The following is a 24752-nucleotide window of genomic DNA, read 5'->3' on the forward strand; positions in this document are numbered from 1 at the left end:
TTTGCAACCTTCTAACAAGCCAAGTGGATGGAGAAGCCAGATTCACTTAACAACTGGGTGACTGATTTAAGAACCAAAGCAATTCACTTAACAACCGAGGCAAGCGTCAAAAGCGGGAAACCTCACTGACCAACTGTCTCTCTTAGCGACGTGTATGTTGGGCTCAATTGTGGTTGCAATTCAAGGAGTACCCCATGTACCTAAAAAGATAGTAAAAATGATTAGTAACAGTCCCTATAATAAGGTTATTTTGTAATGTTATTTATCTGAATGCTACTATGTGACAATGGCTGATTCCCAGGAAGGGAGGGAGGGAGAGACAGAGAGGGAGGCAGTGAGAAAGGGAGGGAGACAAGAGTGAGGGAGAGGGGGAGGGAGGGAGAGGGAGACAGGGAGGGGCAGAGGGACACAGGGAGAAGTAGGGAAGAGGGAGGGGGAGAGAGGTAAGAAGGGAGGGACACAGAGAGAGGGAGACAAGAGGGGAGGGGGAAGGGGAGTGGGGAGACAGGGAGGGGGAGACAGGGAGAAGTAGGGAAGAGGGAGGGGGAGAGAGGCAAGGAGGGAGGGACACAGAGAGAGGGAGATGAGGGGGGAGAGGGAGACAGGGAGAGGGATGAGTAGGGAAGAGGGAGAGGGAGAGAGGCAAGGAGGGAGGGACACAGAGGGGGAGGGAGAAGGGGAGATGGAGACAGGGAGAAGTAGGGGAGGGGGAGGGGGAGAGAGGCAAGGAGGGAGGGACACAGAGAGAGGGAGACAAGAGGGAGGGAGAGGGGAGGTTGAGAGAGGGAGGGGTAATAGGGAGAGATGGAAGAGGGAGGGAGGGAGAGAGAGCAGGGAGGGAGAGAGAGCAGGGAGGGACGGACAGAGGGAGGGAGGGAGAGGGAGACAAAAGGAAGGGAGAGGGAGGAAGGGAGGGGAGAGAGAGACATAAAGAGGGGGAGGGAGAAGGGGAGATGGAGACAGGGAGAAGTAGGGGAGGGGGAGGGGGAGAGAGGCAAGGAGGGAGGGACACAGAGAGAGGGAGACAAGAGGGAGGGAGAGGGGAGGTTGAGAGAGGGAGGGGTAATAGGGAGAGATGGAAGAGGGAGGGAGGGAGAGAGAGCAGGGAGGGAGAGAGAGCAGGGAGGGACGGACAGAGGGAGGGAGGGAGAGGGAGACAAAAGGAAGGGAGAGGGAGGAAGGGAGAGGGAGAGAGAGACATAAAGAGGGGGAGGGAGGGAGGCAGAGGGAGAGGAAGACAGTGGCAGGGAGACTGGGAAGAGGGAGGGGGAGAGGCAGAGAGGGGGAGGGAGAGTGAGAGAGAGGGAGACAAGGGGGAGGGGGAGAGAGGGCGAAGGAGGCAGTGAGAGAGGGAGCGACACAGAGAGGGAGACAGAGGGAGAGGAAGACAGTGGCAGAGAGGGGGAGAGAGAGAGAGAGAGCCCTCTGCACAAGCTCAGAGGCTCGCCGCTTCGGGAACGCGTCGCTCCGGAGTGGCTCCTTTTTGCAGGCGGGCCGGACTTTGGAGCTGCCCCTTCCCGGAGGAGGAAGGAGGCAGGCCGGGGCGGGGCGGCCGTGAAAGAAGAAGGGGAAGGCGGCGGCGGTAGCTGCACAGGCTCCGTCGGTATGGAGATCCCCGCCGTTAACCTGAAGGTAGGTCGAGACCGACACCTGGCCAGGTAAACGGAATAAACCAAGAGTCGGAAGGGACCTTGGAGGTCTTCTAGTCCAACCCCCGGCTCCAGAGACCCTCTACCATTCCAGGTGCGGAGGGAGCGCGAAGCCCCTCGGTGGGCGCGTTCCCACGACCCCCTTTCACTTGAGAGGGGGTTCTAAGCTTGCGGAGGGAAACGCGGGACCCCCGCTTCCTCGCAGGCAGCGGGTGGGAGGGACGCGGAAGGTGGGTGGGTGGGATGCCTGCCTCCCGCCCCCCTTTACTTCCCTGCCGTCCCGAGAGCCTTGGGTGGGCGTTGTAGAACGTGGGAAGGGGCGCAGGGCGAGCAGAGCCCCGGGGCCGGCGGGTTTGCCAAGTCAGCCAAGAGGGGGAAGGGGCGAGGAGAGCCGCGGGCAAGAAAGCGGAAAAGACACGCGCGCGCCAGGCTTGCAAAAGGGGGTGTGACTACAAAGTCCATAGGCAAGCAAGCAAAGGCTTGGCGGTTGGGGTTCAGGTGGCTTGCTGGGAGGCGTCTTCATCCACCTGACACCCCTGCAAGGTTGGCACGCTTGCCTCCCCCTCCACCCCCACCCCCAGCTGTGGGAAGAAGGGAAGGAGTCTTGTGAATGGGTGGGCTCCAAGCCATACGTTTCCTGGCACGTGCTCCGCAGCAGATCTCGCACACATTTAACTGCAGGAAGCAAGTGTGCAAGATAGAGGGGTGGGGGTGGGGGGGAAACTGAGTGAGGAACCTGTGTGTGTGGGTGTGTGTGGGTGACTCAGGCTCAAAACTCTTAGAATAACAAGAGTTGGAAGGGACCTTGGAGGTCTTCTAGTCCAACCCCCTGCCTAGGCAGGAAACCCTACACACCACAAATGGATATCCAACATCTTCTTTAAAACGTCCAGTGTTAGAGCATTCACAACTTCTGGAGGAAGTTGTTCCACTGGTTAATTGTTGTAACTGTCAGGAAATTTCTCATTGGTTCTAAGTTGCTTCTCTCCTGGATTAGTTTCCACCCATTGCTTCTTGTCCTGCCCTCAGGTGCTTTGGGGAATAGTTTGACTCCCTCTTCTTTGTGGCAACCCCTGAGATATCGGAAGACTGTTATCATGTCTCCGCTAGTCCTTCTTTTCTTAAACTAGACATACCCAGTTCCTGCAAGCGTTCCTCATATGTTTTAGCCTCCAGTCCCCTAATCCTCTTTGTTGCTCTTCTCTGCTCTCTTCCTAAAGTCTTCACATCTTTTTTTACATTGTGGCGACCAAAACTAGACGCCGTATTCCAAGTGTGGCCTTACCAAGGAATAATAAAGTGATATTAACACTTCACGTGATCTTGATTCTATCCCTCTGTTGATGCAGCCTAGAACGGTTGGGAGTAGGGGATTTTGGTTCCCTACTTGGAGTAGGGGACTTTGGATCTCTCTTGGGCCATCTCCAAGGGCCAGCTTCCTTGTGTGTGCTTGCACAGGGCCTCTGACACACCTGTGTTGTACAGATAACACAGGTGTGTCAGGGCAGTCTCCTCCCCAGTTAGAAAGGGGAATACACCACTTTGCATCACTTACCAGTGATGGTTTGCACTCATTGTAGCCGAAAACAAATGTTTGTGGGCTCCGAACTCTGGCTATAAACATTTGTTTCTCATCCTTTTGGCCGTTCGAAGCAGTGCGGACTTCAACTCCCAGGATTGCCCAGAACTGGCTGGGGGAATTCTGGGAGTTGAAGTCCGCACCTCTTCAAGCGGTCCACTTTGAGAAACGGTGACTTAAATCTTCTCCCCCTAATTTGGTATCACAAGTTTCTTCTTGTGGAGCTGAATTTTGTCCTGTTGATAGGAAGCGAGCACCGCAAGGCAGGATCGGACCCTACAATGGATGGGTTGACTTTTGAAACACAGGGAGGCTGTGGCAGGGTGTAACCTTGGGAATAGGACAATCTGTTTCCGCAGAGATTCCAGGGTTGTGGTGCTGTTACACTGTATTTCCGAAATCACAAAAACCTTGGGGCGGGGGGGGGGGGACAGTTTGTGTGCCTTTGAATAAAAATGGGTCTCTTTGTTGGTGAGGAGTTACACTTTCCTGTTCTCGGTGTAGTCCTGGGATTGAGGCACAGACTGGGTTTAACAGAATACAGATGAACAGATTGGAAGGGACCTTATAGGTCATCTAGTCCAACCCTCCACCCAAACAGGAGACTCTACACCCGTGATGGCAAACCTATGGCGTGGGTGCCAGAAGTGGCATGCAGAGGCCTCTCTGTGGGCACGTGCCCCATCACCAGCTGCTCTTCTGCTTTCCGGCACGCACAAGTAGCAATAGCAATAGCAGTTAGACTTATATACAGCTTCATAGGGCTTTCAGCCCTCTCTAAGCAGTTTACAGAGTCAGCATATCGCCCCCACAGTCTGGGTCCTCATTTCACCCACCTCAGAAGGATGGAAGGCTGAGTCAACCTTGAGCTGGTGAGATTAGAACCGCTGAACTGCAGATAACAGTCAGCTGAAGTGGCCTGCAGTACTGCACTCTACCCACTGTGCCACCTCGGCTTCTAGCCAGCTGGTCTTCGCAGGCAGCAGAGCACCGGAAAATGGCCTGAAAAACGCCAAAAAAACAGACCATTTTTCCAGGCCATTTTCAGGCTGTTCTTTGGGCCATTTTCTGAGTTGGTTTTGGCCCGAAAACGGCAGAAAAGCAGCTTGAAAACATCTCTGGTTTTCAGATTTCCAGTGTTCTGGCGTCCCGGTTTGAGCACTGCCGAAAAGGTTCACCATCACTGCCCTACTCCATTTCTGATTAACGGCGGTCCAGGCTCTTCTTGAAAGCCTCCAGTGATGAAGCAGACTAATAATGATTAACTTTATAATGTATGGCCGGGGGGGGGGGGGGGAAGGACAATGATTTGTTGCCTTAATTCTTAGCTTGGCCTGGCTGTTAATTAGCCCTTCTGCAAACGAAGAGCGGGAGAGAAGCAACACTGATCAGCAGAGATGTTTCAATAATTGTTTTCGGGTTAAAAAAAAAATACTAATTGGGTTTTGATAATTTAGAGTACACCCTTAAGGGAAGCGCTCCCCAAACTTGGCAACTTTAAGACTTGTGGACTTCAACTCCCAGAATTCTCCAGCCAGCATAGTTATGCTGGCTGGAGAATTCTGGGAGTTGAAGTCCACAAGTCTTAAAGTTGCCATGTTTGAAGACCTCTGCCCTAACAGCCATGATGGCCAATCTATAGCATGCGAGGCAGAGGTGGCATGCAGAGCCCTCTCTGCTGGCACCCACGCCCTCACCCCAGGTTCAGATCTCTGTGGCATTTCTTCCCGTGGTTCGTCCATGAGGCCAATGTGGAGAAAAGACAGGACACAATCTTTCTCGGGATGGAGCGACCCAGATTGGGGGTCTGAGAGCCCCTTTTATTGAGATAGGACAAAGGCAGGAGGAGCAATAGCATGTGATTAAAAACAGCCTGTAAAAGTACAATTTCTAATCTACTGCTCAGGGAAGTTCTGTCTATATATGGTCAAATCCTGGGCGTCATTGGTAGGGCACATCTCAGGATGTTATGTTATGAACTATCAGGATGTTATGGAGTTTTAGGAGTTTGTTTTCTCCTGTGTGGTTCAGCGTGGCTCTGCATGCCCTGGTATGAACTGGGCCATGGGTGACCCACACCTACACAAGGAACTATATTACAACAATTTCTTTCGCGACCTGCTGTTTCCCTGCAAACCACAAAACAGAAGCTCACGAAAGAAAAGAAAAAATCTCACCTCTTCCCGCGTTGTCGGTGTTGGGATGCCCTGCCTCCTACGTAAATTCAGTGTTGCTGGAGGATTTTAGAAATATTAAATGAAATGCCAGTAGGTGGTTATGTACTCAATCTGGGTATATTTTATGATGAAGGACGTTTAAATAATTATAGTCAAATATAAATGGAGGTACAAGGGTAACACGTAGAAATATTTGTGTTAAAATACTTGAGTTAATATGAATTATGTGTGATGACTGGAAGAGATGCACGAAAACCTTTTGTAACCAACTGATACACTTTCTACAGTATGTAGAGAGCCGAGGTGGCGCAGTGGTTAGAGTGCAGGACTGCAGGCCACTTCAGCTGACTGCTATCTGCATTTCAGCGGTTCTAATCTCACCGGCTCAAGGTTGACTCAGCCTTCCATCCTTCCGAGGTGGGTGAAATGAGGACCCAGACTGTGGGGGCGATATGCTGTGGGGGCGATATGCTGACTCTGTAAACCGCTTAGAGAGGGCTGAAAGCCCTATGAAGCGGTATATAAGTCTAACTGCTATTGCTATTGCTATTGCTATGTAAGGAAGGAAGGTTTTATGTATTGTGCTTGTTTTGGGGGGAAAAAAATTAAAATTGAATCAATAGAGCCAAAGGTGCTTTTTCCAAAAGGCAAGTGAACTTTCTTTTATTTTTTTTCCTTTGAAAATATTTTGCTTCCAAGTTGTACATTGACAATGGCAACTGCCTATAAGGAAAAATTATATCAAAATGTTTTATAGGTGGCATTTACCACTGGCAAGACTAGCAAAGATGTTTAAATGTATGCCCACCAAACGTTGGAAATGTAAACCAGACACCAGCGTCGTATTATCATATGCGGTGGGCATGTGAAAAAGCAAAGAAATATTGTACTAAAATATATACATGGTTGGAGAAAATGTTAAAACAACACATAGATTATAAGCCAGAAATATTTTTGCTAGGCATAACATCTGAAAAGTATAATAAAGGGAACCTATATTTAATATTGTAAGGGACGTGGTGGCTAAGACACTGGGCTTGTCGATCAGAAAGGTTGGCAGTTCATCTGTTCGAATCCCTAGCGCCACGTAACAGAGTGAGCTCCTGTTACTTGTCCCAACTTCTGCCAACCTAGCAATTCGAAAGCAGGTAAAAATGCAGGTAGAAAAATAGGGACCACCTTTAGTGAGAAGGAAACAGCGTTCCGTGCGCCTTTGGCATTTAGTCATGCCAGCCACATGACCCCGGAGATGACTTTGGACACCGCTGGCTCTTCGGCTTTGAAACGGAGATGAGCACTGCCCCCTAGAGTCGGGAACGACTAGCACGTAGGCACGAGGAGAACTTTTACCTTGACCTTTATATTTAATATTACATGTTTTGACAGCAGCAAGAATTGTGTTTGCACAATTTTGGAAAAAAATGAGGAAACGCCCACAGAAAACGACGCAATTTTAAAAAAATTTAGATTGTGCAAAAATGGATAGATTGACATTAAAAATAAAAGAAAAAGAAGACACAGAGTATTTTCGAGCATGGGACTTGTTTGATAAATGGTTGGATAGTAAAGGTAGAAATTAGGAGTGGGAAGAGTATTATTTTATTTAAAAAACTGATTCAGGCAAATATACTCTTCCTTAAGCACTTACGTATGTACGTCATGAAAAATATATAAATAAACTGTTAAAAAAAATGTTTCACTTCTCATCCAAGGAGCTTCCTCGGTTCTGACTGAACTGATGACCTGAGCGAACCTCAATCAGAACCGAAGAAGCTTCTCGGATACGAAGCGAAATGTCTTCAAGAGGAAAACGTCCAGCTGCCTTTTGAAAAAAAAAAAACACCTTCGGGACCCCCGTGACCTGGGTGAGGGAGCATCTCCGCAGACGCGAAGAGAGCCTCCTTGTTCCGAGGCAGTCTACCTTGAAATCGTGGGAAGACTATTTATTGTGCAAAGGCCCGAGGAGTTCTGTTTCTGCTTGGTTGGATTTAGAGGCTGCGCCAGAAACTGGCCTTGGTGAAATTATTAACTCAGCAGCCCATCTGAGCATCCGGCAAAAAAAATTCACAATTGTCTAAAATGACAGAGAAGCCATGGAGTTTCCCCCACCCAGGCTGGGCCGTTTCTTCCCTGTGTGTGGAAATAAATTGAGTCATTTGTTTTCAGGCAGGTGGTTTAGATGCCACACAAGTAAGGCATGGCACCGAAAAGTAAGGGAAACGCAAAACGGGTGGTGAAAAAACAACAACAGAGAATTGCCATATCCTTTTTACCTGTCTTGGACTCATCGGTTCTCTAAGAGTCAGACCGATGATTCCCGGAGTATTGCCCAAATTTCCTTTCCTTCCTCATTCTTGGCCTGTATGTTTGTGTGTATGTTGTGCTCTTACTCCCTGGTTTAAATTTTGTTTGTGCGCATGGAGGATTTTGAAAAGCTGGTCTCTAGGATTGTGATAAGCACCTTGGCACTTTCTCTAAAGGTTTCCTTTGAAGGCCTTCCGTCCTTCCTTCCCTTCTTTCTGTCCATCCTTCCTTCCTTTCTTTTTCTTTTTCTTTCTTTCCTTCCTCAGTCTCCTTCCTCCCTCTTCTTCCTTCCATCCATCTATCCATCATATCCCTTCCTCTCCCTCCTTCCTTCCTTTTTCTTCCATTCTTTCCTTTCTCCCTTCTTTCCTTCCATTCAGCCAACCATCCATTCATCCTATCTCTTCGTTCCTTCCTTTCTTCCTTCCTTCCTTCCACCGATCTATCCATCATATCCCTTCCCCTCCCACCCTCTCTCCTTCTTCTTCCTTTCTTTCCTTTCTCCCTTCCTTCCTTCCAGCCATCCATCCAACCATCCTATCCTTTCTTTCCTTTTTCTTTCTTTCCTTTCTCCCTTCCTTTCTTTCACCTATTCATTCATCATATCATTTCCCTCCTTTCCTTCCTCCTTCCTTCCCTCCTTCCCTCCTTCCCTTTTCTTTCTTTCCTTCTTCTTTTTCTTTCCTTCCTTCCATCCATCCAACCATCCATCCTATCCCTTCCTTCCTTTCACCTATCCATCCATCATATATCTTCCTTCCTTCTTTCCACCCAGCCATCATATGCTTTCGCTCCCTTCCTCCTTCCTTCCTTTCTTCCTTTTTCTTTTTCTTTCTTTCCTTCCTCAGTCTCCTTCCTCCCTCTTCTTCCTTCCAGCCATCCTATCCCTTCCTTCCTTCCTTCCACTCATCTATCCATCATATGCCTTCCCCTCCCTCCTTCCTTCCTTTTTCTTCCATTCTTTCTTTCCTTTCTCCCTTCCTTCCTTCCATTCAGCCAACCATCCATTCATCCTATCTCTTCCTTCCTTCCTTCCACCAATCTATCCATCATATCCCTTCCCCTCCCGCCCTCCCTCCTTTTTCTTCCTTTCTTTCCTTTCTCCCTTCCTTCCTTCCAGCCATCCAACCATCCTATCCCTTCTTTCCTTTTTCTTTCTTTCCTTTCTCCCTTCCTTCCTTTCTTTCACCTATTCATTCATCATATAATTCCCTCCTTTCCTTCCTCCTTCCTTCCCTCCTTCCCTTTTCTTTCTTTCCTTCTTTTTTTTCTTTCCTTCCTTCCATCCAACCATCCATCCTATCCCTTCCTTCCTTTCACCTATCCATCCATCATATACCTTCCTTCCTTCTTTCCACCCAGCCATCATATACTTTCCCTCCCTCCCTCCCTCCTTCCTTCCTTCTTCCCTTCCTTCCTCAAACCAATCCTGGGTTACTTGCAGGCTAAATACAAAACCAGTATACAATCAAAAACAGAGGCTACCCTATAGCAGTAAACAGGATTGTGAGTATAGCGAATAATACACACGCAGAGGAAAAACGTATACAAACACAACCAGCAACCCAACCTTGGCCCGCTAGGAGCCATTCCCATCACCAGGATACCCTCGTTCCAGAGGGCAGGTGCCAGGACAGAGAAGACACCCGTTCCTGCCAGTTGCCACTTGCTCTGCTGAAGCCTGGAGCAGTTGAAGGCGTCAGATCGTCTTCAAGGGCAGCCCCAGGTAGAGGGTGCTGCAGTAATCAAGCCATGAGGCGATTGAGGCACCGCGAGTGACGTCTGGATCTAGGAAACGGAACAACTGGCACATGGGATGGCAAATGCACACTATTTGGGTAAGGCGACTCTGTGTGTGTGTGTGTGTGTGTGTGTGTGTGTGTGTGTTGGGTGGCCATATAAATACGTTCAATAAATAATAATTAAAATCCATAATTGCACAGCCTCCAGGGTGTCGGGCAGGCGTGAAAAACATCTGTAAAAAAAAATATGCCAAGCAATTTGCAATGGGAAACGCTTGCAAAGCGATCTTGAAGCTTGTAAAAGCCGCCCTCTCTGTTTGTTTGCTTTTTTATAATGTTGTGGTTTTTATGGGGAAAAGGCAATTAAGGATTATGAAACATTTATTTCCCTCCCTGTAGTGGCTCACACAGCCCTCCCGCTCCCATTTTAATTTTGGAAGCCACAAGGGGGCAATTAAATTGCTCGAGTGTGGACTGTGTGTGCACTCACTGGAGCTTTTCATTTTAATAACGTTGCCCTCGGAAAACGCCCTGGGTGGATTTTAATTAGTTGAACGCTTCTTTTTATGGGTGTAACTTCTGTGACAGAGAGCCCTCTAAAAAAAAAAAAAAAAGACTTGCTGGCTCATATAATCAGATTTTTATTTCCCTCAAAAGAAGAAATACATGATAAATACATCACGCTACGCTTCTTTCCTGTTTAAATTAGGGCTTTTGAATGAGAATTAACAGCAGGTTGTTGGTACAGAAACATGCCAATTTAGCCACATTTCTCTCTTTGTGGTCTACATTTTGTTTGTTTGTTTAATTTGTTTGTTTAATTTGTTTTGTCAAGCATTTATAAGATAATAGATATAAGCATATACAAGATTACAAATACATGAAATGGGTATGAAAACATGCCAATATCCACATTTCTCTCTTTGTGGCCTACATTTTATTCATTCATTCATTCATTCATTCATTCATTCATTCATTTAGTTACTTAGCTTTGTCAAGCGTGTATAAGATAATAGATATAAGTATATACAAGATTACAAATACATGAAATGGGTACGAAAACATGCCAATTTATCCACATTTCTCTCTTTGTGGCCTACATTTTATTTATTTATTCATTTATTTATTTATTTATTTAGTTAGTTAGTTAGTTAGTTAGTTAGTTAGTTAGCTTTGTCAAGTGTGTATAAGATAATAGATATAAGTATATACAAGATTACGAATACATGAAATGGGTACAAAAACATGCCAATTTATCCACATTTCTCTCTTTGTGGCCTACATTTTATTTATTTATTTAATTAATTAATTAATTAATTTTTGTCAAGCGTGTATAAGATAATAGATACAAGCATACACAAGATTACGAATACATGAAATAGGTACGAAAACATGCCAATTTATCCACATTTCTCTCTTTGTGGTCTACATTTTGTTTGTTTGTTTATTTATTTATTTATTTATTCATTCATTCATTCATTCATTCATTTAGTTAGTTAGCTTTGTCAAGTGTGTATAAGATAATAGATATAAGTATATACAAGATTACGAATACATGAAATGGGTACAAAAACATGCCAATTTATCCACATTTCTCTCTTTGTGGCCTACATTTTATTTATTTATTTAATTAATTAATTAATTTTTGTCAAGCGTGTATAAGATAATAGATATAAGCATATACAAGATTACGAATACATGAAATAGGTACGAAAACATGCCAATTTATACACATTTCTCTCTTTGTGGTCCACGTTTGATTTATTTTTTTAATTAATTAATTTGTTTTGTCAAGCGTGTATAAGATAATAGATATAAGCATATACAAGACTACGAATACATGAAATGGGTACGGATAAATGGGATTGTTAGGACAGGGATGGTAGGCACGCTGGTGCGCTTATGCACGCCCCCCCTTACAGACCTCTTACGAATGGGGTGAGGTCGACAGTAGACAGTCTTAGGTTAAAGTTTTGGGGGGTTGGGGGATGTAACAAGGGAGGTCAGGTAGAGCATTCCAGGCATTGACCCCTCTGTTGCTGAAGTCGTATTTTCTGCAATCGAGTTTGGAGCGGTTTACCTTGAGTTTGTATCGATTGTGTGCTCCTGTGTTGTTGTGGTTGAAGCTGAAGCAGTCATTGACAGGTAGGACATCGCAATAGATAATTTTATGTACTAACTACGCTGAGGTCAGACCGAAGGTGGCGTAGTTCTAAGTTGTCTAAACCCAAAATTTCAAGTCTGGTGGCGCAAGGGATCCTGTTGCGAGCAGAGGAGTGGAGGACTCTTCTCGTGAAATATCTCTGGACTCGATTATGCTAATGTCCGATATGCAGTGCGGGTTCCAGACAGACGAGCTGTATTCAAGAATTGGTCTAGCAAAGGTTTTGTAGGCTCTGGTTAGTGTTACAGTATTACCAGAGAAAAAGCTACGCAGGATTAGGTTAACAACTCTTAGTGCATTTTTGGCAATGTTGTTACAGAGAGCTCTGGCGCTTAGATCATTAGACCACAACTAAAAAAACGGAAAGTCCCTCCAAAAACGAATTTGGGAACACTGCTCTCCGGCAGTGTTTCTCAACCTTGGCAACTTGAAGATGTCCGGACTTCAACTCCCAGAATTCCCCAGCCAGCTGGGGAATTCTGGGAGTTGAAGTCCGGACATCTTCAAGTTGCCAAGGTTGAGAAACACTGCTCTCCAGGCTACAAATCAGGATTTTAAGGTAGGGTAGAAGCAGTTTAGAAGCAAAAGAAGGCCGTTTTGAGGCTTGCTCAGAAGTGTTTTTTTAGAATGCAAGAACTTTGTTGCGTCAGAGGGAAAAAAAACCTTCACCATTTATTAGCAAATAACAGCATTTGGGTTGTGCAATTGTTCAAGAAGAGAAAGTAAAAAGTGCTTCAATGTAGATTTGACTGCAGGAAGGAAGGCATTTGGGGGGAAGTTTATGGCGTAAAAAAAAGAGGCTTACGGTATTTAAAGCCTCTTTTCCTGGTCTGGTGGAATTTTAGAAAGTACATGTTTTTTAAAACATGGTTTCACTTCTCCAGATTATGTAGAGACGATGTGGCTGCGTTTAGGATTTATTTCTAGCTTTCACGTTTTCCAGATATGTTCATGTTGTTGTAGTTGTTAGTAGCGAAGTCATATCCGACCCATCGTGACCCCATGGACAATGTTCCTCCAGGCCTTCCTGTCCTCTACCATCCCCTGGAGTCCATTTAAGAGATGCCGACTGCTTCGGTGACTCCATCCAGTCACCTCATTCTCTGCCGTCCCCTTCTTCTTTTGCCATCAATTCTTCCCAGCATGAGGCTCTTCTCCAGGGAGTCCTTCTTCCTTCTCATTAGGTGGCCAAAGGACTTGAGTTTCCTCTTCAGGATCTGGCCTTCTGAAGAGCAGTCAGGGTTGATCTCCTCTAGGACTGACCAGTTGGATCGCCTTGCAGTCCAAGGGACTCGCAGGAGTCTTCTCCAACACCAGAGTTCAAAGGCCTCCATTTTTGGCGTTCAGCCATCCTTATGGTCCAACTTTCACAGCCATCCATTGCAACTGGGAAAACCATACCCTTGACTATACACATTTTTGTTGGCAGGGTGATGTCTCTGCTTTTTAGTAGGCTGTCTAGATTTGCCATAGCTTTCCTCCCCAGGAGTAAGCATCTTTTAATTTCTTGGCTGTAGTCACCATCTGCGGTGATCTTGGAGCCCAGGAAAATAAAATCTGTCGCTACCTCCATTTATTCACCATCTATTTGCCAGGAATTGAGAAGGCCAGATGTTGTGTTCTTAGTTTTCTTAATGTTGAGTTTCAAGCCAATGCTCATATACAGCTGTGCAACTGGTTTATTATTCCTGAATCTTAAGGCACAACGTTGATTTGTTGCTTTATTTTTTTTCCTCGTAGCTTTTTGTGATTCTGGAAACACAAACCAGGGTGATCCGTGCCACAGGGCTTAAATGAAATTGCGCTCTGGATCTAAATTGTTGTTATTTTTAAAAATTCTCTTGGTTTAATGTTCCTGCCCAGATGTTTTCATCTTTGCTGGATCTGCAATCTTGCGGCATGACTAATTGTGTTACATTTTGTTTTTTTGTTTTTTAAAAAAACTGCCTAAGAGCCAGCCATGGGGAACATGTGACATGTGAAACATTTATTTTTACAAAATGAATAATATTGGCATTGTTGCTTGCTTGCTCATGTGGGATCAGACAAAGATACAAACTTCCTGGCTTTCTGGTTTTCAAGGAATTCCTCACCACCATAACCGAGATAATTCCTTGAGCTCAGTCAATTCAATTTATTACAGTCATAGACCAGAACAAATAAAAACACTCAACAAATATCCAATTAAACATGCTAGAGTAAAAACTGAATTGATCATTGAGCTAATTATGCTTGAGATCCATTTTATATACGGCATAAAACAAATTAGGGTTTGTTAGCAAGACTTTTTTCCCATCAAATAAATGTGTGAAATAATGCAGAGCATGCTTTTTTTGTCGCCAAGTTTGGAGCAAACTTCTAGGAATGTCACAGGAATGAATATCTCGCAATAGCGTGAATTTGTCATACTGGTATGAAAGCTTCATCCGTGTGTGTGTGTAAGTGTGTGTGCGTTTTTGCACAACCCCTTTCATCAACCTGATGCCTCCCCCCCCCCTCCCGGATTAGCCCAGATCCAAAACTGTTGGGCTTTTAAAGAGTTCCCTTTTTCAAAAGACACACATGCACATACACACCGAGGAAATAATAGAAATTTGGGCACAAAGACACATTAGTGAATGTTCCCAATATCTGTGCCTATGGAGATTTCCAGCATCCAGGTCATGGTTGTCCCAAAAGTGCTTTTTCAGGAGGCAACTGGACTTTCTGCTTTTTCATTTGAAGCCGTTTCGCTTCTCATCCAAGAAGCTTCTTCAGCTCTGACCGGATGGTGGGGACGGGAAGGATGGATACTCCTTGCAGACAGCTGGTGATTTGCATCCTTTTAGAGAGTCATTGAGGCCACTTGGAGGTTTATCTCCGTCCTCAGGGTCACCCGAGCAGTGAAAATGTGTGCGGAGCCATTCATGGACCTGCTGAAAGGACTGTGTTGTAAACTGGAGATGAAGGATGTTTTCCCCCCTAACCCTAACCCTAACCCCCTCTGTTGGGAGAGGGCTGTTCAATTTGGACATAGATGGCCTCTTTGACCCCTCTTCTTTCAAACCAGCGGTCCTCTCTGACCAAAATGTGGACTTTGCTGTCTTCAAAAGAGGGGCCCGTGTCTTTTCAATGCAGATGAACTGCTCAATCTTGTCCTGATGGGTCTGTTCTCCTATGTTGAGCCATGTGTTTATGAAGTGGTTGTTTTGTTTCCCCAAATGAACAGCTGTCTCGCAAGGGGTATCAATCCTTCCATTCCCCACCCATCCAGCCAGAGCTGAAGAAGCTTCTCGGAAGAGAAGCAAAATGTCTTCAGAGGGGGAAAAAACCTCTTGAAAAAGCACCCGGGGGCTCCCAATGAATACCCTCGAAACAAGAAAAGTTGGTTTAAAATGTTTTGGTTTTTTTTAAGGAGTTTGAGTCTATTCTTTCTGTTTCACTTTTAGGCCATCGTCCTGGTTCACTGGCTCCTGACCATATGGTGAGTGACACAATTGCGCTCGGGAATTTGTGGGTTTGTGGAAACTATCATGGACAATTCTGAAATGGGTAGCAATAGCAATAGCAGTTAGACTTATATACCGCTTCATAGGGCTTTCAGCCCTCTCTAAGCGGTTTACAGAATCAGCATATTGCCCCCAACAAAAATCTGGGTCCTCATTTTACCCACCTCGGAAGGATGGAAGGCTGAGTCAACCCTGAGCCGGTGAGATTTGAACAGCCGAACTGCAGAACTGCAGTCAGCTGAAGTAGTCTGCAGTGCTGCATTTAACCACTGTGCCACCTCGGCTCTTTTAAGGGTACCTTGGCCATACATGGCGATCTCTCCCATAACGGTGCGCATTAAACTACGAGTAGAACATCTGACTGGGATATAAATAGGGTTAAACGGTTGCAGATCGGTGGAAAGGGGAGACCCCCTGTGGCGGGGCAGAGAATGTGCAACCTGGTTGGCAACGAGACAGGGGCCGGTTTTGGGAAATGGGCCAAGTTTTTTTATTTTTTTCAGTCTTTATTTAAAAACTAGCTGATAACCTGGGGTTGCCCAGGTATTTATTTATAGGGGGACAATGTCCGGAGCGAACGTCATGTCTAATGTTGGATTTTCCCCTTTACCAGAGGGAGTCCCCTTGTGGAGTACTGTGAAGCCGTTTCCATGTCAACTCCACTGCACTGCAGAGTAGAAGCCATTTTATGGTAGTACGGTAGAAGCCATTTTAAGGCACAACAGGGTGTATCTTAACAGAAAACACACCGCTGGCTGGGGGATTCTGGGAGTTGAAGTCCACAGGACTTGAAAGTCGGCAAGGTTGAGAAACACTGGACTAGACAGTCATTTATCTCAAATTTTATAGAGTCTCCTGCTCGAGCAGGGGGTTGGACTAGAAGACCTCCAAGGTCCCTCCCAGCTCTATTCTGATTATTACCACTTTGAAGTTACATTATCACAGGCAGCCCTTGAGGTGTGACCACACCAGAGCCTAACATTTCCCCTTGGGATGTGAGACCTTTGTTTAAATGAATTTTTCCCCGTTTCGCAACCTTACTTTCCACCGTTGCTAAGTGAATCCCTGCATTGTTAGTCAGTCAGGCGGTTCGTAAGCGAATCTGGCTTCTCTGCTGGCTTTCGCTTGTCAGAAGGCCGCAAAAGCTGATCGCATGACCCCAGGAGACGTGTCAATGTCATATAGAGGAGTCAGTTGTCAAGCGTCTGAATTTTGATCATGTGACTGCGGGGGGGGGATGCCACCCCAGGGTCTTAGGGGTGAAAAGTAGCCCTAAGCCAGCGCCGTTGTCACTTTGAACGGTCACTAAAGGGGCAGTTCTCCATCAAGGGCGACCTGCTTTGTCTTTGCTATTTGGATTTATATCCTTCCCCGTGACCCGTCAAAAGCGCGTTCCACAAAAGCGCGGTCGACGAAATCGCGTATGTGATGTCATCACAACACGACGAAAAAGATCGAAAAATTGAAATAAAAATTAAATTACAGCAAGCCGATTCACATAAAGGTAAGGATTAGGTTAAGGGTTAGGGTTAGGGTTAGGTTAAGGGTTAGGGTTAGGGTTAGAGCATTAGCGTTACGTTTAGCGTTAGGTTAAGGGTTAGCGTTAGGTTTTTCGTTACGTTAAGGGTTAGGTTTAGGGTTAGGTTTAGGGTTAGGTTTAGGGTTAGGTTTGGGGTTAGGTTTGGGGGGGTTAGGGTATGGTTTTAGCTTTATTTTTACATTTTTCGATCTTTTTCGTCGTGCTGTGATGACGTCACATACGCGCTTTCGTCAACCGCGATTTTGTCGTCCGCGGTTTTGTGGTAGAACCATCCTTCCCAGGCCGGTGTTTAGAGTGCGGCTCCTACTTTTCCTCACAACAACCCTGCGAGGTAGGCCCAGGTGGCATAGGGCATGGAGTAAATCCATCTTCTCTTTGCAGGGGATGCATGGCGCCTTGGCTACCCAACACGTACAGCTGGAGCAACTTCACCGTGCTGGCCCTGGGCGTCTGGGCGATTGCGCAGCGAGATTCGGTGGATGCCATCTTCATGGTGGGTGGATATTTCTCCCCCCCCCCACAAAAAAATTATTTTTGTTGCGTAATTAAAAATTATTTTGTAGGCAAGAGTATTGTCCGGTTTCCCCCCTCCCCCTTTGAACATTTTCACCTATACATAATTCATTTTACATTAGGTTTTTCTTTCCAATTTTAGCCGTATTTCTTTCCTATTTCATATTTTCAACCAATTTTGTTGTATTTAAGTACCAGGACAATAAAAGATTATACTTAATTTTTCCAACTTACGATTTTTTTAATTAAAGTTTTTTATTTTATTTTTAATTTTCAAAACAAACACAACACGTAAAATCTTCCTTTCTTACATACTGGAGAAAGTGTATCAGTTGGTTACAAAAAAAACTTTCGTGCACCCCTGCCACAGGCACACCCAACACAAGTGACGTCGAGCTGGCCACACCCAACCTGGCCACGCCCCATGGTTAAACACACCCCTGATGTGGCCCTCCATGAAATCGTGCTTGACACCCCTGCTCTAGGAAGGGTGCAGAGAAGAGCAACGAAGAGGATTAGGGGACTGGAGGCTAAAACATGCCAATTGCAGGAACTGGGCATGGTTAGTCTAGTGAAGAGAAGGGCCAGGAGTGACAAGAGAGCAGTCTTCCAATATTTGAGGGGCTGCCCCCCTATAAAAGGGGTGTTGTCAACCCATGGGTGAAATGCTACTGGTTTGAGCTGGTTCGCCCCGAACCAGTAGTAAAAAATGCTACTGGTTCACAAAACCGGGAGTAAAAAATACTAAAAAAAAGTTTTTTTTTCTTTTTAAAAAAGGCTCCGACAATCACATGTTGCACAGCTGATCTTTGGAACTTTTTTTAAAAAAAATTAAAGCATTTTTTTTTTACTACAAGTTCTTTGGAAATGCAGGAGTGGGGGGGGGAGGGTCCGTTTTTGTTATCATCAGGCTTCCCTAGCTGAAGCCTGCTAGGCCAAAAGTGGGGGTGGAGGTGCTAAGAAAGAAAGAAAGAGAGAGAGGAAGGAAGGAAGGAAGGAAGGAAGGAAGGAAGGAAGGAAGGAAGGAAGGAAGGAAGGAAGGAAGTGAAAGGAAGAAAAAAAAGGAAGGAAGGAAGTGAAAGGAAGAAAAGAAAGAAAGAAAAGAAGGAAGGAAGGAAGAAAGGAGGGGAGAAGGAAGGAAGGAAGAAAAGGAGAAAGAAAAAGAGAAGAAAGAAACAGAGGGAGGGAGGGAGGAAAAAAGGAGAGAAAGGAAGGACTGCAAACCTGACTACCAAATGCAGCTTCAGAGGATAATCCTGGGCTGGAAGGGACCTGAAGGTCATCTAGTCCAACCCCCTGCTCCAGCAGGACATTGTTAAACCCAGTTTCTGTCTTTTGATCCCCCAGTTACATGACTACATAGCCACACCCACCCAGTCACACCAAGCCACGCCCCCAGAACTGGTAATAAAATATTTGAGATTTCCCCACTGGGTCAACCGATTCTCCAAAGCCCAGAAGGCAGGACAAGAAACCATGGAGGGAAGCTTCTGTGGTGTGATGAGTAGGGGCACGGCCCAGAGATAACAATAACAGCTTGCACTACAAACCGCCCCTTTGTTGCTCCAAATGTCCCCAAATGCTCCCATGTTTCTGAGAAGTCCCAGAACCAAGAGATGACAAACCCCCACAAACCCCTCAAGCAGCCTCTGGCTGCAAATATTCCAACCCAGTGCTGTGTACACCGCAGCTGCACAGCAATAAACCGAGCAGAGTAAATCAAGGAGTTCAGGAAGCAAAAGAGCCAGGTAGTTAGTCCAGAGCGCCGGAAAGAATGCAAGGACTCTTGGGAAGTTCAAACGTCAGCACTCAACACTTCAGGAACTCAGGGTTCAACTCAATGCCCCTCCCCACAGCATCTCTTTAAGGTGTGCCCTGTGAAGATGGGCGAGGCACTCTTCTCCCTGAGTAGCCTGCTCAGTCAGTGCTGTTCTCGCCTTCTCTCCGCTCTCCGTGCTCTTGGATCAGGAGCGGGTGGTCCTTGCTCCTCACCTGAGCTCTGTCTCTCATGTTCATCCTGCCCCTTTTCCTCCCTGCCTACAAGTTGTTCTAATCCTGAAAGGCCCTGGCCTGAGTGGCCCTCCCGTTCCGCATTTTCCTCCGAAGACAACGAAGCCGCCCCCTCGATCTCTGTTCCAGCTCGTCTTCCCCCGCATATTCAGGATCCAAAGTGGGTGTGACAATAGGAGAAATTTTCCTGGCCATGAGAATAATTAACCATGGAACAACACTTGCCTCCAGAAGTTGTGAATGGAAGATTTTAAGAAGCTATTAGACAACGCTTGGTTTGAAGTGGGATAGGGTCTCCTGCCCGAGCAGGGGGTTGGACTAGAAGACCTCTAAGGTCCCTTTGAACTCTGTGTCTCTGTTGACGATGCTCTTCGGTTTTGTTTCCTTCTCTAGTTCCTGACCGGCTTGCTGTTGACCATCCTGACCGACATTGTCCACTTCAGCCTCTACTACCAGCTGTTGAAGCTGACCGATACCATACGCTTCTGCACTGGCATGGCCATTTTTAGCCTCCTCCTCAAGCCTTTGTCCTGCTTCTTTGCCTACCAGATGTACCGAGAACGGGGCGGAGAGTACGCCCTGAACCTAGGTAGGCTGGGAAAATCTCCCATCTCCAAATCCCGGTTCTCGGCCCGGACCGGTCTCCCAAGGAGTGGAGTTTTCATCCACTTGGTCTGTTTTCAGGGGTGGGGTTGAAAAATGTTAACAACTAGTTCTCTGCCCAGTTGCTGGGTGGGCGTGACCATGTGGGCGTGGCCTACTCGGCTTCCTACACCACAGGGGGAGGCGATTTTTGCCCTTCCCAGGATCCGGAGGGTGAAAACGGCTTCCCTCGGGCTCCGTTTCCGGACTTTCGATACTTCCGGTAGGCCCATTTTTTGCCCTCCCGGAGCCCCCACGCAGGCCCTGCACTTACTTGGCATCCCAAATGGGCTGGGTGGAGACTCCAGGGAGAGGCGTGGCCGGGTGGGCGTGGTTAGCCAGTCCTTGCAAGTACTGGTTTGGCGAGCCAGATTAAAATTAACATCCAGTTCGCCCGAACCCATCTAAACTGGCTGAATCCCACCCCTATCTGTTTTCCTGCACAACTAAGAATGATGGCTTGTTTCGCTTGCTATTCCCGCTTGCTCTGGCCTTTGGTTCCTCTGTTTTGCCCATTTTCGTCCCGCACGCCAAGCCCGTTCTGGGGGGGGAATCTTTTATTTGGTTTCTCTTCCATTGCAGAGCTGGAGAGCCCACCGGACCGCTGGTTGATCCGGGATAGTAATGTTTCCAACACTTTGCCCTTCCAGCATGGCTTTTGAAGTCAACTTTCTCTTTAATTCATTGGTTGTTTGTCATGGACTGTCGCTTTCTGCTTGCAAGGTGTTTCCTCCTCCTCCTCTATCATTTCCTTTCCTCCTTCTTCTCCTTTATTTCCTTCTCCACTTCTCTTTCATCGTCTCTTTTGCCTTCAGTTTTCCTTCACCATCTTTTCTTCCGTCATATCTTCTTTTACCTTCTCTGTCTCCTCTTCCTCCCTCATCTTTTCTCCCCTTCTTGTCCTCCTCCTTGTTCTTCTCCCCGATCTCCTTCTGTATTCTCTTTCTCCATCTTCTCTTTCTCCTTCATTTTTTCTCCCCATCATCTTCTTCTTGTTCTCCTTCTCCATCATCATCTTCTCCTCAATCTTTTCTGCCTCCTTTATCTTTTCTTTCATCTTCTACATCTTTTCTTCCTCCTCCATCTTGCCTTTCTCCTTCATCTTTTCCTTCGTCTTCTCTATCTTATTTTCCTCACCCATGCTCTCCTCCACCTTGTCCACCTTCTCTTTCTCCTTCACCTTTTCTCTCCCAACTATCTTTCTCTTCTCCCTCCATCTTCTCTTCCTCACCCATGTTCTCCTCTATCTTCCCCATCTCTTCCTCCTCCTCTCCCTCATTCATGTTCTCCTCCATCTTCTCCACCTTCTTTATCCTTCATCTTTCCTCCCCAGCTTCTCCTTCTCCTTCATCTTCTCCTCCACCTCCTCCTTCTCCTCCATCTTCCTCTCCTGCTGTTAGAAACGCCATAACTGAAGGCCCTCTGAATCTCAAGCGTGCCTTTGTGGTTGCAGAAGCATCATCCTCTTCCAAGAAGCTAGCTTTTTCCCTCTCCTACAAGGGAACACAAATGGGACTGTATTTAGATACCTGTCCCATAACACAGAGGCTGTAAAAACGTGCAATATTAAAGCCAGATTTTGCAAAGGTGTGTGATCAGTTGCCTCCTCAATTTGCTGTTTTGTGGAACCTTGATTTTGCTCAAGCATGAGGAGTTATTAAGTGAGGAATAATGGTACAAATATCCGTATGTTCTTTTGCACTCTTTCAGAAGACATGAAGATCTGGGCAGGATCAGGCCTCCCTTCCCAGCCACACACATTATTTCCAGCTCTTTAGAAAAATTGTAAAGAGGAAGTGGGTCCAGAAACACATTCCCATGCCTCTTTGGTCCATCTAAGCATCAAACACCCTAAGACGATCTGGTGGCATTTGGAATGGACTACAAGTCCCATCATTCTCCACTCCTTGCCAACAATTGCTGGGCTTTAGGAATCCCATAATAGTCAGATGTCTCCCTGATCAGTCATGGAGCTGCTCCCAGCTATATTTTTCTCAGATTCTCCAAGATGGGACTGTATTATACGGGATAAGATCTCTGGAGTTTGAAACCAATTCAGCCCCACTTTGGGTGTGGTTCTCTGGACCCACCTATGCGTATCCCAAAGACCCAGGGAAATAAGCTTCCTTAAGGTAGACTGCCTCCTGCTTGGGAGGTTTTGTTCCCCACACATCTTTTGGCGGGGCTGCTGTTTGCAATTTACTCAATGATTTCAGACAACAGTGAGTCAAATTTTCGTTAATTCGGTGGTACAATGGGCTGTAGCTACCAGGCCCTGACCTCAAATAGGGCTTGGGCTGTGCCGAACTGAAGTCAACCCACCCGGCGGCGTTTGGGGGTTGCGAGAATTGTGCGGCACCTAAACAGAGACGGCCGGCCAAATACATCTAGCTAAGTTGGCATAATGGGACGCGGTGGCTCAGTGGCTAAGACGCTTGTCGATCAGTTTGGCGGTTCGAATCCCTAGCGCCACCTAACCAAGTGAGCTGTCACTCATCCCAGCTTCTGCCAACCTAGCAGTTCGAAAGCACATAAAAATGCAAGTAGACAAATAGGAACCACCTTTGGTGGGAAGGTAACAACGTTCCGTGCTCCTTCGGCATTGGGTCATGCCGGCCACATGACCACAGACAGCGCTGGCTCTTCAGCTTTGCAACAGATATGAGCACCGCCCCCTAGAGTCAGGAATGAATAGCACATATGTGTGCAAGGAGAACTTTTACCTTTAATTTGGCATAGAGGTGGCGCTGTCAGACCCCGAACTGCCCTAAAACTTCCATTTATTGACACTAAACTGGGAAGGACTGGGAGGGACGTGAGGCCTGCCCACTAAAATGTGCTTCCATCTCACCTTTGCAGGTGTGTTTGGCGTCAGCCAGGATACCAGTGCCTACCAGTCTATTGATACTCCAAACCCGCCGCGCCCGTACCCCGACGTGGCGAGCAAGGGAGCACCTCCACCTTCTTACTGACAGCCTTTTGCGGAGAGCTGAAGCAGCTGGTCCCTCTTTGTATCTTCTTTGGAAAGGAACCTTACTTGTTTTCTCTCGGTGTGCCATTCTCCGACTGGAGGAGACGCTGGAGGGAAAGTTACCCCTGGCTCATAATTCACCCCCCCAAAAATACGTGCTTTTCATCAGGCAAAAGGCACAGCAACCCCACCCCCCCTCCATGTCGTCCAGCGTGGCTCATGGCATCGGTGGCTGACCTGGCCTGGTTGATGTTTGCAGAAGACGGCGGCTGGAGAAACGGCTGAAGGTCGTAGAGAGAGAGAGAGAGAGAGGCGGTGAACATTATCGCAAACGTCGCCTCCAACTGCAGTTCCTTTATTCCCAATAGATTTGCTTTAAAGTGCCTTCAATTTTCTTTTTCTCTGGAATTTTATTTTCGGGAAGAATTAAACAAGCTTTTTTTTAAATAAAATGTTTCTCAATCGGTTTTCTTTCTTTTTTTTCAATTTTTTTTTAAAATATAACTTTATACATATTATAGGAACAAAGCGTTGACAAAATCTTTCCTTTCACATCCTCTCATTTACATAATCCATTTACATCTCATCTTGGTTTTCACTTTCAGGGGAATTATTTTCTTCCATTATTTTCCATTTTTTATACTCACTTTTTCTTAATACGTAAACAATATCCTCACTTGCCCCTTTAAAAATTACCCCAAATTACAATTTCATATTCCTACATTAGTCTATTTTACTATAAGCAATATATATTCTCTAATTACGTTTTAACACAGAGAGCTTTTCTTGCTATGTTTTTCTACAATTGGCAATATACTGTAATTACTTTATTTCTTAATAAAGAATTAACAAACCATTCCTACTGCTCTTCCCTTTAACCTACTAATACAACTCTTTCCGTTTTCATTTTTAAAGGTCTCCGTGGTTTGGTATTGCTTTCGCCAGGGTTAAGTTTGCAAATTTCCTCATGGAAGCAGTAGTTTGGGAGAGAAAAATAAAAAGGAAAAATGCTAAATTAGAGCGGGGGTCTTGTGACATCCAAGCTGTACTCCAACTCCCATCAGGCACTCTGTAACACCTGGATCTGCATCAACTTAAAAAAAATGAATGAATTTGTAGGATGCCCTTCAGTCCTGTTTTTTTTTTCAGATTTATTTACTGCTTAAAACCCTTTTTAAAGAAGCCCCTTGCTAATATATCCTTTTGATTGCCGCCTTGCTTTCTTTCTGGAATCTGGAGGAGGCGGCTTGGATGACAGCTCCCAGCATTCCCAGCGAGGGTGGGAATGATGGGTGTTGTGGTTGAACACCATGAAAGGAGGAAACTGGAATAAATTAACAGAATTAAAGCAAGAGTTGGAAGGGACCTTGGAGGTCATCTAGTCCAACCCCGTCCCCCCCCCCCAAAATAAAAAGGGAAGAGATTGGAAGACAACCTGGGGGACTTACTTTTCACTTTGCAAGTTCTCGTTTCGTAGTTTCCAGAATTTTTATTCCGCCCCGTGGAGATGAAGCCTTCCTTCACACGTGCTTTCCATCCCGGGTCTTCCTCCTTGCGAAACGCTGGCATCGAGGGCTAAAACTCGCTTAGCCGTCCTCGGCCGTCGCGGCCTCCCTGTCGGCCCCGTTCCCGGAGCTGCCGCGGCCGCGCAAACACCCCTTGAATCCCCCCGTCCCCCGGCTGCATTTTTGTCCGTTTAAAAGTCGGCGCGGGGAGGTGGGGAGGAAGTGGTGGGAGACGCTTCAACGGAAAGGGGGCTCGTTTTCATTGCACAAACCCCCGCCCCGTCCAGTCTGCCCCTCCTTGCCTCGCTTTTCCGACAGGTAGGGGCAGATCTGCTTCGCTGAGCGAGACAGCCGCGCAGGTGAGCCGCTTCCTCACCTTTGCAAATTTTCTTAAAAGTTATTCTGTCAATATTCTGTATTCTGTTTGTGGGTCTACAGCTTTGCCCCTCCCTAAATAGGTAGGTAGGT

General features: G+C 46.4%; 1 protein-coding gene across 2 annotated transcripts; it reads left to right on the forward strand.

The window, feature by feature from the left end:
* The first annotated feature begins 1430 nt into the window (after positions 1-1430).
* AGTRAP (angiotensin II receptor associated protein) lies at positions 1431-23270 on the forward strand. 2 transcript variants are annotated; one of them, XM_087702056.1, is made up of 5 exons: positions 1431-1632; positions 15044-15078; positions 17025-17136; positions 19560-19755; positions 20391-22194. In XM_087702056.1, exons 1-5 carry the CDS (start codon positions 1606-1608, stop codon positions 20468-20470), a joined length of 450 nt encoding a protein of 149 aa, XP_087558182.1. In that variant the 5' UTR covers positions 1431-1605; the 3' UTR covers positions 20471-22194. The 2 variants fall into 2 exon arrangements, with proteins under 2 accessions (XP_087558182.1, XP_087558181.1); XM_087702055.1 differs by lacking the exon at positions 20391-22194 and adding an exon at positions 22668-23270 and having other exon boundaries at positions 1457-1632.
* The last annotated feature ends 1482 nt before the right edge of the window (positions 23271-24752 follow it).

The sequence above is a fragment of the Thamnophis sirtalis genome, unplaced genomic scaffold (genome assembly GCF_051295495.1).
Source record: "Thamnophis sirtalis isolate CommonGarterSnake01/CBP01778 unplaced genomic scaffold, rThaSir2_p1.2 scaffold_15, whole genome shotgun sequence".
Classification (NCBI taxonomy): Eukaryota; Metazoa; Chordata; class Lepidosauria; order Squamata; family Natricidae; genus Thamnophis; species Thamnophis sirtalis.